This window comes from Haliaeetus albicilla, chromosome 2, assembly GCF_947461875.1.
Source record: "Haliaeetus albicilla chromosome 2, bHalAlb1.1, whole genome shotgun sequence".
NCBI lineage: Eukaryota > Metazoa > Chordata > Aves > Accipitriformes > Accipitridae > Haliaeetus > Haliaeetus albicilla.
Genome location: NC_091484.1, coordinates 62,999,270 through 63,011,514, shown reverse-complemented (window position 1 = coordinate 63,011,514; position 12,245 = coordinate 62,999,270). Strand labels below are relative to the sequence as shown.

The 12,245-nt window shown below is 38.2% G+C and overlaps 1 protein-coding gene across 8 annotated transcripts in view; it reads left to right on the top strand.

The window, feature by feature from the left end:
- Nucleotides 1–9,840, top strand: part of MPP7 (MAGUK p55 scaffold protein 7) — a 156,781-nt gene extending 146,941 nt beyond the window's left edge. For all 8 annotated transcript variants that reach the window (XM_069777773.1, XM_069777765.1, XM_069777727.1 and 5 more), the window contains 5 exons: nucleotides 339–419; nucleotides 2,258–2,351; nucleotides 3,435–3,543; nucleotides 5,064–5,207; nucleotides 6,612–9,840. In XM_069777773.1, the coding sequence (XP_069633874.1) occupies nucleotides 339–419; nucleotides 2,258–2,351; nucleotides 3,435–3,543; nucleotides 5,064–5,207; nucleotides 6,612–6,791 (608 nt within the window). In that variant the 3' untranslated portion in view covers nucleotides 6,792–9,840. The remainder of the gene's footprint in view (nucleotides 1–338; nucleotides 420–2,257; nucleotides 2,352–3,434; nucleotides 3,544–5,063; nucleotides 5,208–6,611) is intronic.
- Nucleotides 9,841–12,245: the final 2,405 nt, after the last annotated feature.

Sequence of the window (12,245 nt, the reverse complement as noted above, 5' to 3'; positions counted from 1 at the left end):
GTTAGGGTGCAGGGGTCTGTACTAGGGCTGAGGATGGAGATAGGTGCGTATTGCGGACAGTTGCTGTAGAAAAGCAAGTTAACTTTGCGGTCAGCTTTTTCAGTGATTTTTCCTCAGCAATAAAGTCAGAGCAGAGTAGCTGCCAACTACATCTCCTGAAATTTGTCAGCGCTGTATATTCTAGGAGAGGCTAGAACCACGGGTGTTTCCAAATGACTCTGATTAAAAGCCAGTATATATTATAGCTATATGCTGCGTAGTCTTATCTCAGAGAGTACTTATACCTGAAGACGAGACAGAACTGGCGGCTGGGAAAGAGCACGATTTTTTTCTTTCAGGTCCTGTAGGGGTTGGACTGAATGAACTTAAACGGAAATTGCTGATCAGTGACACCCAGCATTATGGGGTAACAGTGCCACGTAAGTAAAAATACACTTCTATTCTCCTAATGCTATACTTGCATTATTATCCCTTATTATTGCATTACCCTAAGGCACTTTCAAATCTGGGTCTCTAAATGCATGCTTGGCATCCAAATTAATTTTCTAATTTTTAAAAGTGCTGCTCCAGTTGTATTTTAAAATAGCATTGATTAAACTGATAGGACGTTTTGGCTCAGAGGCATTGCAGTAGACTTTTAGTACAAGTTTAACATGATTGATGTCAGTGAGGTTTAGTAAATGAAACTCAGCTGAAGAACACCCTGGCTTTGGCTGTAAAGCAGTGAAATGTACTCTGTTACCAATGCTTGCTTTCAGCAAAATGGCCTTTATATATTAGACAGGCTGAAAAATGAAGACTGATGATAAACAGTTTAATCCTGTGAATAAATTAATTAAATCCCTTTGATTAGCTTTAGAAAAGTTGATTTGGGGATTTTTTTCCTCTTTCCTCCTATCTGAGCAAGTAATGTGATTTTTATAACATTGAGTAACATTGTGCTATATTAACTTCTGCAACACTTTATTGGGTTTTCTTTAATGTGGAGGACTTGACAGTTTTAGACTTTCATTCCTTGGTTTACTTTCTGCTTGCACTTGTGCCTCCTATAGGGATCCTTCAAAAATATGGGTCCAACGTTCTGAATTTGGGAGAAACTGTCACACGTTTTTTGCAAGTACAGGTGTTCTATAAAGTATATATATGAATGAATTTGCTAGGTAGAAAAATGAATACGTTTGGTTTTGGCAAGTCATTTCATTTGCACATATTTGCTTCAGCTGGGTATTGAAAACAACAACAAAAAACGCCAGATGTTCCCAAATATTTAACACATTGAAGCATATGCAATCATTTGCCCAAAAATATTTCTCTAAAAATTGCCAGTATTCATCAAGCTGCCTTCTCTCTTTTCTCTTCCAAATTTGTGGTTATAATTTAAAACAAACACGTAAAGAAATCCCCCTCCCTGAAATTCAGTAAGTCAGGACTTGGAGGGAGAACTGGGGTTCTTGTCTTGGAAATGTTCCTCTTTGTGTCAACCTAAGAAGAATGTGATATCAAATGGCATTTAAGACTGTGTTGCTGCAAGCAGGTTCTGTATGTTTATATGTTATGGAGAATACATGATGCTGTAACATATGACTTGTATTAAGTAGGACTTTTGAATGGGTTCATTAACTGTAAGTGGCAACCCCACAAATAAGTTTCATTTATAAGCAAAATCTTTATACCTAGTACTTGAGGGAAAGTAAGAAGTACAAATACTATAAGGCTACTGAAAGAAAAAGGAATTTGATTTTGATCACCAGAAAAAGAAAAGCACTAAAGCATAAAATTCACACCCCGTTTTTTTATTATCATGCTTCACATAGCATAGCTACAAGTGTTGTTAATGAACGTGACATTTTATAAATCAGGTTGGTGAGCTTTGTTTCCCTTTATGGTCTCATATGCTAATAAGTTTAACAAGTGGCAAGGCTTGGGTGATTGTTATGGACTGCTGATCCTTTTATTATTCAACTGTCCTCATTTTATTGGATTTTTCCACTAGTTAATAAAATGATAATCTGATACTTGTCCAGTAGGTTTTTTTGTGCTTTTCCTGCATGCTTTTAAAACTTAATCCTGTCATCTGCTTGTGTGCTGCCTACCAGATCCAGAGCAGCCTTATGTCCATCAGAAGTGAAGGAACTGGTACACTTAGTATTGCACAAGGGTTGTGTGCTTTTCAGTGTTTCTTGAACTGGTTTGCATTATGCTGTTTTGTGTATCTTTTCCTTTTTTTTTTTTTTTTTTCCATTTAATGAAACTGCAGACACTACTCGTCCAAGGAGAAGCCAAGAAAGTGACGGTGTCGAATACATGTTCATTTCCAAGCACTTGTTTGAGACAGACGTACAGAATAACAAGTATGTCGAAGAGATTTTAACTAGAACTGCAGTTAAAACAATGGCTTTATTATAAAATGGGGCTGCTTGTAATTTTAGCGATTTAGTCAAAGTGGATATAAGTTGCAGTGATTTGAAGATGTGTTAAAATTACATTTTGATATATAAGCAGCTGGCAAAAACACAGAGCAAAAAACCAGCATGTGCAAACACAACTGTTACTAAGCTTCCAAGTAGTTTCAGTATTTCAGCTCCTCAAGAAGACATTGAAATTGTAAGTGTTCAGGATGTGGGAGCACTCTTTTAGTAGAGCATCGTTTGTCGTAGCAATAAAGCATTGCAGCTCGAGGAGGGGGGGCCCTGGAAGTACTGCAAATGTGCCTGAGTCAGTGTTTGCGTAGTTCTGCTCTCTTTCAGGCCAGGCACTTCCTCTGCTTTTGAATTTAGAGATCTACAGTGAAGCCCCTGCCTGTAAACCCACCAGAAATTAAACTAAAATGAAGACAATGGTAGCATCGTGCTCTCTAGCAGCCTGTAAAGTACCGTAGCTTGAAATTCTGCCCCAGTGTTTCAGAGGGCAAAAGTGTATTAGACACAAAGCTGTGGGTTTTATTGAAACTTCAAACGGTGCTTTGCTTTTTTGGCAAATAGCACTTGTACTTTTATAGCACATAACCAGCCGCCTTGGTTCCATTAGCACCATCGTCGCTCCTCCTCCTCTTCTGAGACAGAGAATTTGGATATTCTGTAGTGTGCAATGAAATTTCAGTAGTTTCTATTGTTTAGCTTATCCACTGTTTTATTGCATTGCATTAGTTCAGAAAAAGAGGTGATGGAAAACATTAGCGGGCTGTTGGACTACAGTACTTTTTTCTCTTTAACTGTAATACAAGCAGGTGTTACTGATTTGAAAGTGGTAAAGTAGAAGATTTCTTAAAATTGACATGCTGAAGTACTTGACAGCATTTCCTTTATAAAACATGGTAAAACTCTCATGTAAAGTAAAATATTTTTGCTCCTGAATTAGATCTTATGAACCAAACTGATAAGTTTTTTTCTGCAGAAAATGGAAAAGATTCCAGTTGTTTTCACCTTCTGCCACAGGTTTATCGAGTATGGCGAGTATAAGAACAACTACTATGGTACAAGTTTAGACTCCGTTCGATCCGTTCTAGCTAAAAACAAAGTTTGTTTGTTGGATGTGCAGCCTCATGTAAGTAAGCATGTCTCTTGGACTCTTGTAGTTCCCCATATTGCATGTTGGGATTCCAGGAAAAAAGTTGTTTCTAAAAAGGTATATTTTATTCCACACTGAATGACTGTTGAGTGGGCTTGCTGGGTACCTTTATCACAGCAACACTCTCGGAAAGGAGAGGAAGGAAACCTCAATATATATTGGCAAGTATTCAGCTCAGTAATTAAGTGAATTGAAAGCCTGCAGCATAATACCAAAGATTTAATTACAAAATGCTCCTGTATTTCCATTCATCTTCCTGCTGGTTTGGGTTAGAGGTTTTCTCTGAAACTTCAGTTTCAGAATGGCTTTGAGCTATCACCCAGTCCAGCAACTCTCTCTCACACGCTTAACCAGACCAATTATGCCAAGGGTTTACATGCAGGGTGGACATGAGTCAAGGAATGCACTAAATGTGATGTTGGCTTGATGGTTGTTAAGAACATTCCTCTTTAAACCATTTGTTCTTGCATTGAACTTGTCTTTCAACCCCACTGAACAGCTCCACTGGGAATTTTTATGCTACTAATAACCACGGTGCTTCCAGGAGCTGGACTAGTTTGTTTGAATCCAGCCAAAGTATTTCTTCTCCACGGGTGGCCAGCCTGTGACTTCTGAACCCCGGCAGCTTCTGAACAGTTCCCGGGATGGTTTTGGACACGGAGCTGTGCCCTAGGAGTGGGGCAGGGGGGCTGCACTGGCAGAGGAGCGAAGGGGGAAGCCAGACCCCGTGCCAGGGGAGGAGGGGAGCTGGGCAGGGGGTCCCACTCTGCCCTGTTTTCCAGTGAAGCACTAAATTCTCTTGGGGACCCAGGCTGCTGAACCATTCTGGGATCCCACCCTCCAACACGGCGTTTTCCTGTGGGCCGTAGCAGTGTGAAGAGGACAGAAAGCTTCTGGCCATCCCGACTTCACCCGAAGCTGCTGGCCATCCCTGCTTCAGCCTGGGCTGCAATCCGAATCGCAGACCTATCTCTAACTCCATACGTAGCATCGCTCGACTCGCTCAGGAAGAGCAAACAGCAGGGGATTGTGTGGTGGACACACAGTACTGAAGAGAAAGATCACTGACTTCTAGTGACTGGGTGACACAGACACCTTTTCCCACTACTTTTCATCAGTAGAGAAAGTGTTATTCCTGCTAAAATTTGTTGAACTTTTCCTCCTCTCCCGAACGCCCTGCTGCTCCCCTCGATCCTCCCGCTGCCAGCGGCACTGGTGTGCACAGCCCAGCTGTTCCTGGACTGATGGGGTTTACCAGCAGCCCGTGTGGAAATCAAGGGAAATGGTCACCCTTGGAGAAATGGTTTTCTTACCGTTCACAGAAAATTCTCCTTACATGAATCAATACTGATCAGCAGAGTGGGATGGCAGTAAATGAAAAATAGCCTTCTAGGAGTGCTTTATGGGTTTATTTTGGTTAGCAGAGAGTTTCTTTTATTACAGTAAATTCCATTGTGCAAAATAAGCTAATTAATTAAACTCTTTCCTCTTCCCAGACAGTGAAACACTTACGTACATATGAGTTTAAACCATTTGTTATATTTATAAAGCCTCCGTCACTTGACCGTTTGAGAGAGACCAGAAAAAATGCCAAGATTATTTCAAGTAAAGATGATAAGGGAACAGCAAAACCCTTTACAGTAAGTATATTTAGACATGATAAAACATGAGAACTTGTTAAGAGTTTTGTTGTGGTGGCTTACCTTGAAAATAAAGGTTATCACTGGATCTCATCCACAGTACTTGTCAGGGCTTACACACAGTATATGTGTTGTTTCCCAACCCCTCTCACATCCTAAACTTGCTGTGATGTTTTCATTGTTTGACATGCTCATGGATATTTACATTTCCGTTGTGTTCTGTTTGATTTTATGTCATCAAGGAACCCCCACAATGCAAGTACATTTTTATGAGAAATAATGCTGTGGGTTTCCTTTAAAAAATTTGCATGTGGTCTTAGATGTTTCTATTCAAGTATAAGAATTTCCTTGTTTTATTAAGTGTACTATTGGGTCTAAATTTAGAGGAAAGCTCAAATATAACGCATCAATTAAAAAAATAAATGCTGCTTTAAAAAGCCCATATTTGTGGATAAGAGAAACATTTTTAAAATGTTATAGGGAAATGAACACTGTAAGAAAGAAAGAGAAAGATCTAAGCAAGTAACAAATGCTGCTTTTTTCAGTAATCAGAAAAAAATATTAGTCATGTTACCCAACAGTAACTTATTTACTTCCTTGAAATATAATAAAATCATATTTTAATTGAAGCTAAAGCAAAGCTGATCATGGTTAGACTTTTTTATCTGCATTTACAGCGTGCATAATTTTCCCTCATTCAGATGTTATTTAGGATTCTTTAGATTTTGTTTCAAACTGAGTCATGGATATAGTCACAAACCGTATCTGTGTAGAATATGCATTTGAAATAGTTTGGAAATAATGCTCTATAAGAATACTTTCTATGGTATATAAAAGATAAGAGGAGTTCATTCTTAAGAGCACCCTTCAGGACATTGCTTAGTTAGGACAGGTTTAATCTCTCAGAGTTATGTAATCAATTAAGTTCGTAAGATTTGTTCCCTCCCCAAACATGAAAAGAAATCCACTGAGCCAGGTTGAACCAGGCATAGGAAGACAGCTCCTACCAAGCTCTTAAAAGAATAAAGGCTGCACTGTAACGTATCGCATGCTAATAGCAAGCTGAGTCTTAAGTAATGAAACTTTAAATGTATCATCAAAGTAAACAGCAAGAAACATTTTCCACTGGTACTGCTAACAGAAGATGTCTCTGTAATTACCATGCAGTAACTAATTGTGTCACTGCAAGGGGAGAGATGAAAGAATTGCCCGTTGAGCAAAGTCTACTTGTGAGAATGTTCTCCGAGATCATTTGAAATGGCAATTTCTATAATCTTTTTTTAATAAAAAGTACAGTTTCCATCTCCCGATGAGATGAGAAATAAGCAAGCAGCTTTGCTTTTACCTCAGAATGAGTTTGTGATGTTTCTATAGACTGACTATGTCTTGCACTGACCTTACTAGGAAGAAGATTTTCAAGAAATGATTAAATCTGCCCATCTGATGGAGAGCCAGTACGGCCACCTTTTTGATAAGGTGATAGTCAACGATGACCTCGCTACAGCTTACAGTGAGCTTAAAACAACTTTTGACAGGTTGGAGACCGAGACCTTCTGGGTTCCCGTCAGCTGGCTACATTCATAGTAATGTTTTAAATGGACAAAACATCTGCTGTTGTCTCAGCGTCTAAATATGGGTCATGGTTAAGCATTACTCGATGGCCGTTTTCTTGGTAGGAGGGCTTTCTCACTCTACCTGTGCAGCAGGTACACTCTTCATGCACTTGGAACTGGTCTTGTTTTCCTGTGTCTTCAATCCTCCTGCCCACAATTTGGGGGCAGAACAGTCAGATTAAACCGAAGTCTTACTATGCTCCATAAAGTGAGCTAATGCTAGTGTAACAAAACTGCCAAACACCTCTTTAGCATCATTTGTATATTTCCAAGGTAAGCTTTTTAATGGAGAGTTTGCAGAAGATACTAATTAATACTGGAGATCAGCACTTTGATGGTTTTGAGCATAACTGCTCCCATAGAGAGCACATCAGCACTTGGAAGTTATTACCCCTGAAGTGCTTGAGAGAACTGAAACAGGCAAAAGTGACCAACATTTTTATGAGGAAGACATCATAGTTTTAATTACGTATCAAGTGGTTTTACTTTTCTAGATGTGAACCTTGTCTTATATGTACAGAGTGATTTTAGGATTCCTTTGCACTTACATAGTCATGGAAAGAAAGATGTATTCAGTGGCTTAGTTGTGAAATACTCCGCTGTGAGCATGCATGGATTGAAAATATTTTCATGCATGCTTTGTGGCACAACAAAGAAAACTCACGGGAATATTTATTTAAATAGGGAAAAATGTGAGTTACTATGTATATAACTTCGAAGTCTTTGGGATTAATCTTCTGTAAAATCAGTGGCAAAGTGATATGAATAGCAACAAAGTAGAGAGTAACCTTTTTTTTTTTAACTTTAAATTGATTTCAAACATTTTTGGCGTCCTTTAGAACAATTTTCCCATCAGAAATTTTCAAACAATTAGTGAGGAAACCTTGGAGATCTGGAAAGCAGTTGCAAGAGATTTATTCTTTTTATTGTCTAGTATGTAGTGACACTTTTTAGTAGTATAACAGATATTTTATCTACACTCAAAAATAAATTAATGCTGTAGACTTCACTGTAAAAAATATCCTTGTCACTGGTCAGACACAGTTGGAAACCTCATTTTAAAATTTGATATGGCAGTGTAAGCAAATGTATATTAGATGATGTATTTTTAATATAGATAATTTGGTATTTTTCTTTATTTACTACTGATATGCAGGAAATGAGTGCAGCTGTAAAGACCAAGTAACACCTGTGTGTTGTGTTGTGAATATGTTTTGTAAGTACAGAATGTGTATAGGAACTTGCTGACTTCGGATCATCCCATCTGTGGCATTCAGACAGGAAACAGATATTTCATGTTAATCTGTAAAGAGAATACAGCTGTCTTGTTTAAAGAAAAAAGAATTTAGTGAAACTTTATATATTTATGAAAGGGTTGAAAATGGATGTTAAGTTTTTAAATTTCTTGTCAATGTGATCATTTACTAAAGCAATTACTAAGTCTGTAATTTGAAACACTGTCTCTGTAAATGGAGCTCAACATTCCATGTAAATATTTTATTTCGGTTCATACGCTGATAAAGCCATCAGATTTTGCAGTCTTATTCTAAATGCGTATTTAATGTGTGGGTCATTGCATTTGGCTTAGATTCGTATAAAACAAATGAAATGCAAGCAACAACAGCAAAATCCCTAGGAGTCTGGAAATGTTTATGCAAGAGTTACAGACGTACTGAATCCCAGCACGGATACACGCTCTGCTTGAACAGCTATAATGTACCTTTTGTCAAATTTCACCATTTTCCTGGTGGACTTAAACTTTTTTGTAACATAAATAGAAATTTGTTGATTAAATTAATTGCACGGAGATTATGCAAGTTAAGAAAATGTTTTCTATTTTTTTTAATTACTGAAAATCAAACCATTTTTCAGGGGATCTGGAATTCGGCAGGTCTGTTTGCCTTTGCCTGCAAGACGCTGAGTGCCCTCGACATCACTTGCAACCAACCCCAAACTGAGAGGGCACTCGGCATCTCTCAGGATCTGGCTGTTTCCAACAAGAGGATCTTTAGTCCTTACTTGAAACGCTCTTAACACTGCTTCTAACCTGGGCTGTCTCAGAACATTAGTGTACAATAACACTCACATAAGGGACCTGCTTTTCTCTTTAAGAAATAGATGCTAGAGTAATCTGCAAACTCCCTGGCAGAAACAGTTCTGGCTGTCCTGCAGGCTGTTCTTCTTGTCCTTTTGAAATTAATTTAATTCCCATCCCTGGGTCAGTGTGGTCTAGGAGGACCTTCTACACAGGCTTGCTGTGCTGGGCAGCAGTTAGCAGCGCGGTGCTTTGCTGCCTTTTCAGAGACACTGACCCTCTGATCTTCAGCACAGGCCTGGCAGGAATTTCCTAGACGGATGGCTGCCTGCCCCGTCCCCAAGCCAGGAGATAATTCCTGAATTGTAACACCTGCAAAAGAAAGGGAATCACAAAAACATAAATCCAACCAACAGAGTAAAATGTGCACAGAGTCTTTGAGGACTGAGAAATAGTTTTAATTAAATTACTAGATTGGTCTTGAAAATCAACATTATTGCAGTGTTAGCTTAAAAAAAAAAAAAAATTAAAAAAATCAAAGCCACTGGCCTCCATGAGGCAGGCAGAGATGACAGTAGGTCAACGCAGAAAAAAAGTCTTAGCCCAACAGTTTCAACAGGACAAGAACCTGCTTATCATGATGGAGCCTGAGCCCATGTGCTGAATTGTTCTGGGATACCAGGGGGTGAGGGGGGATTGTTCCTTTGACTCCTAAGAATTTGGGAATGAAGACGACTAAACATGTTTCCAATATTCCACATATTCAAGTTGTGCTGTGTGGGTTTTTAGAGAACCGTATGTTTTGACAGTCAATTCCAGATGTTTTAATTGTGTTTTAGCTGTTTGCCATAGTCAAACAAATGGTAGTATGTTATAATATTGTACCAAGCTCTATACTTGAATTTGCCATCAGGTCCTTGGTTGATGTCTTACCTGAAATCTGATCTTACCTTCTTATGCAAAACAATAAATTATTGATATATCACCGGGGGTGTTTTTTTCTTTATTGTAAATTGCACCATAACATATAGGCTTAATGACTTTAAAAGGTAAAATGCCTAAGTAGTAAGTTATTTCATAGGTCCCTCTATTAACTATAATGCTCCAGTTATCTTTAAATGGAAAAATAAAGCAACCTAGAACAAGGACTAAAATTCTTAATTTTTCATTTTTGTTGCCAAATTCTCCTTCAAAATAGATGTTTACCCTTTCCTGCAGCTCACCCAAAATAAACCATTTTCTTTCTGAGAGAGAAAGCTTAAGTCAGAGGGTCAAACTGAGACATCAGCTCACCTGGGCTTGCAAAGTGCTTGGAGTGTTATCTGAGTTACCACATCGGAGTGTTATGCTCCTCGGCCACTTGCAAGTCCCATGGGAGGTTGTGTTCATTTGCAGGACTCAAAGAAAGTAATGCTTAAACTAAGTTACTTTTTGTATTGTGTTATGTCTTTTCCAGAAAAAAAGCCTAACACGTACTAGGATTAGAGAGAAGACTTTTAAGCCCCTTCTGTTTTGTTTCAGTGCAGTATTCTGCATTTCCCACATGTACTTCGGTTCAGGTTTCTACTGTGCGTGGAGAATTTTTTCCTTGGTAAAGCTCGTACTTAGTTTTTGTGAGATTGTTTCAAAGGATGAATAGTTTCTTCAGAGATTTACAGTTAAAGTTATAATCTGAGTCTGGTTTTGCTACTGCACTATGTGCAGTAATTTCCCCACAGGATTAAGAATTTTCTGTGTATCCATGCTTAAAATAATTTGTACTTGCAATTTGCCCAAGATCCTTTTGCTCTCAAAGTCATTTAAGTATTTATCATATATTACCATGATTAATGTATGATACCAAGCATTCAACAGAAAAATGTCTGAACACAAAATTAAAGGAACGCAGTGGGTGTATTTGCTGTTTAAGAATGCTGGTGCTAGATAATGGTTAAAGGTTTCAGCAGAAACATACACAAAAACATTTGGAAACAGTTAAAGTCTGGTCTTAAATTTTGTCTTATGTTAAATGACAGTACAAATGAGAGAATTTCAAGTTCTAGACAGCTGGAGACTTTTTCCCTCTTGGTATCTGTGTCTGAAATACAAGTTGGATATTTGGAAGACTGTATGGAATGATTTTACATCTCTGTAATAATACTATAGTATTTAGTGTAGCTGACATCCAACATTTTAACAAAGAGGTTAAATCCTTGTGATTATTGAGACTTTGTTTTGCTTCTATTTTAGTTGTACACATATGTCTGTTTAAACAAATTTTTCAAGACTTAGTGGCACAAAGCTGCCAGCTACACATTTCAATATATGAATGGAGAAAAATATCTGCAGGATTTGCAGGCGGCCTCAAATGGCACAAACAGTATCTGAAAACTTCTTGATAAGAAATAAATAGAGAAAATTAGGTCACAATTTCTTTTGTAATTAGGTCTGTTTCTTTTCAGTGGTTGTATTAATATTCACGACTTGAATACGCTAAAAAAACAGAAGGCATGCTATAATTTTCCTGAACTGAAATTTAGATTTGTGGTTTAACAAAGATGTTACACGCTTTCTATAGGATTATACACAGGGTCATGGAAGCTTAGTTTTAAGGGATTCAGTACATGTTTTAAAGGCAGAGGGTCTGTGGGTATGGCAGAGAGGGACTGAGAATGTTACAAATGCGAGTACTACTCTGGAAATGTGTCTTTATTTTTGTAAGTCTCTGAACAAGGAGGTTAGCAAGTTGGCTGCAATGTTCTGTGGTTTCTGTTCCCTCCTTGGTAAATATAAATAAGCACCAGTAAATCTTTATTGGTAAGCAAAGCCAAAATTGTTGGAATTATGGAGAGTTGAAACATAGTGCCCAGAAGGAGTACGTTGGATCCTGGTGATGTTGGCAAAGCTGTTGCTTTACTTTCTTCTGATTTTGTTAACTTTTACAGCAAGAGTACAGAGATCACAGCTTTAACACAAACTTACCAAACTGGGTTTAATCATTGGCCATTTCATTCTTTTTTTCCTCTTGCCCCTTGTACAGCTTTAGTTTAGTAATTTCAGTCATACAAGGAGGGGGAAAGGGATAATTGACTCATCTCGAAAAATAGTGAGAGACCAAAAATCTGACACAAGGACATTTTTTGCTTCCTCTTCAATGGACACTAGAGGTGGTGTGTTTCTGAAACAAGGGGTGAAGAGCTAGCATTTGATCCAGGTGGAGAAGCACATGAACAGTGTTTTGTCTCATGAAAATGGAATAGGTCTGAGAGGTCCCTGTGGCCTGTTTGATACATGAGAGCAGCACATGGTAAAAAAGACCAGAAGCAATTTTAATTTTTTATGCATCCAGTGTTGGCTTCAGGGCTTCTTTTTGAAGAAAATGGCAATCAGGGACAGTTCTGCTTGTTTTCT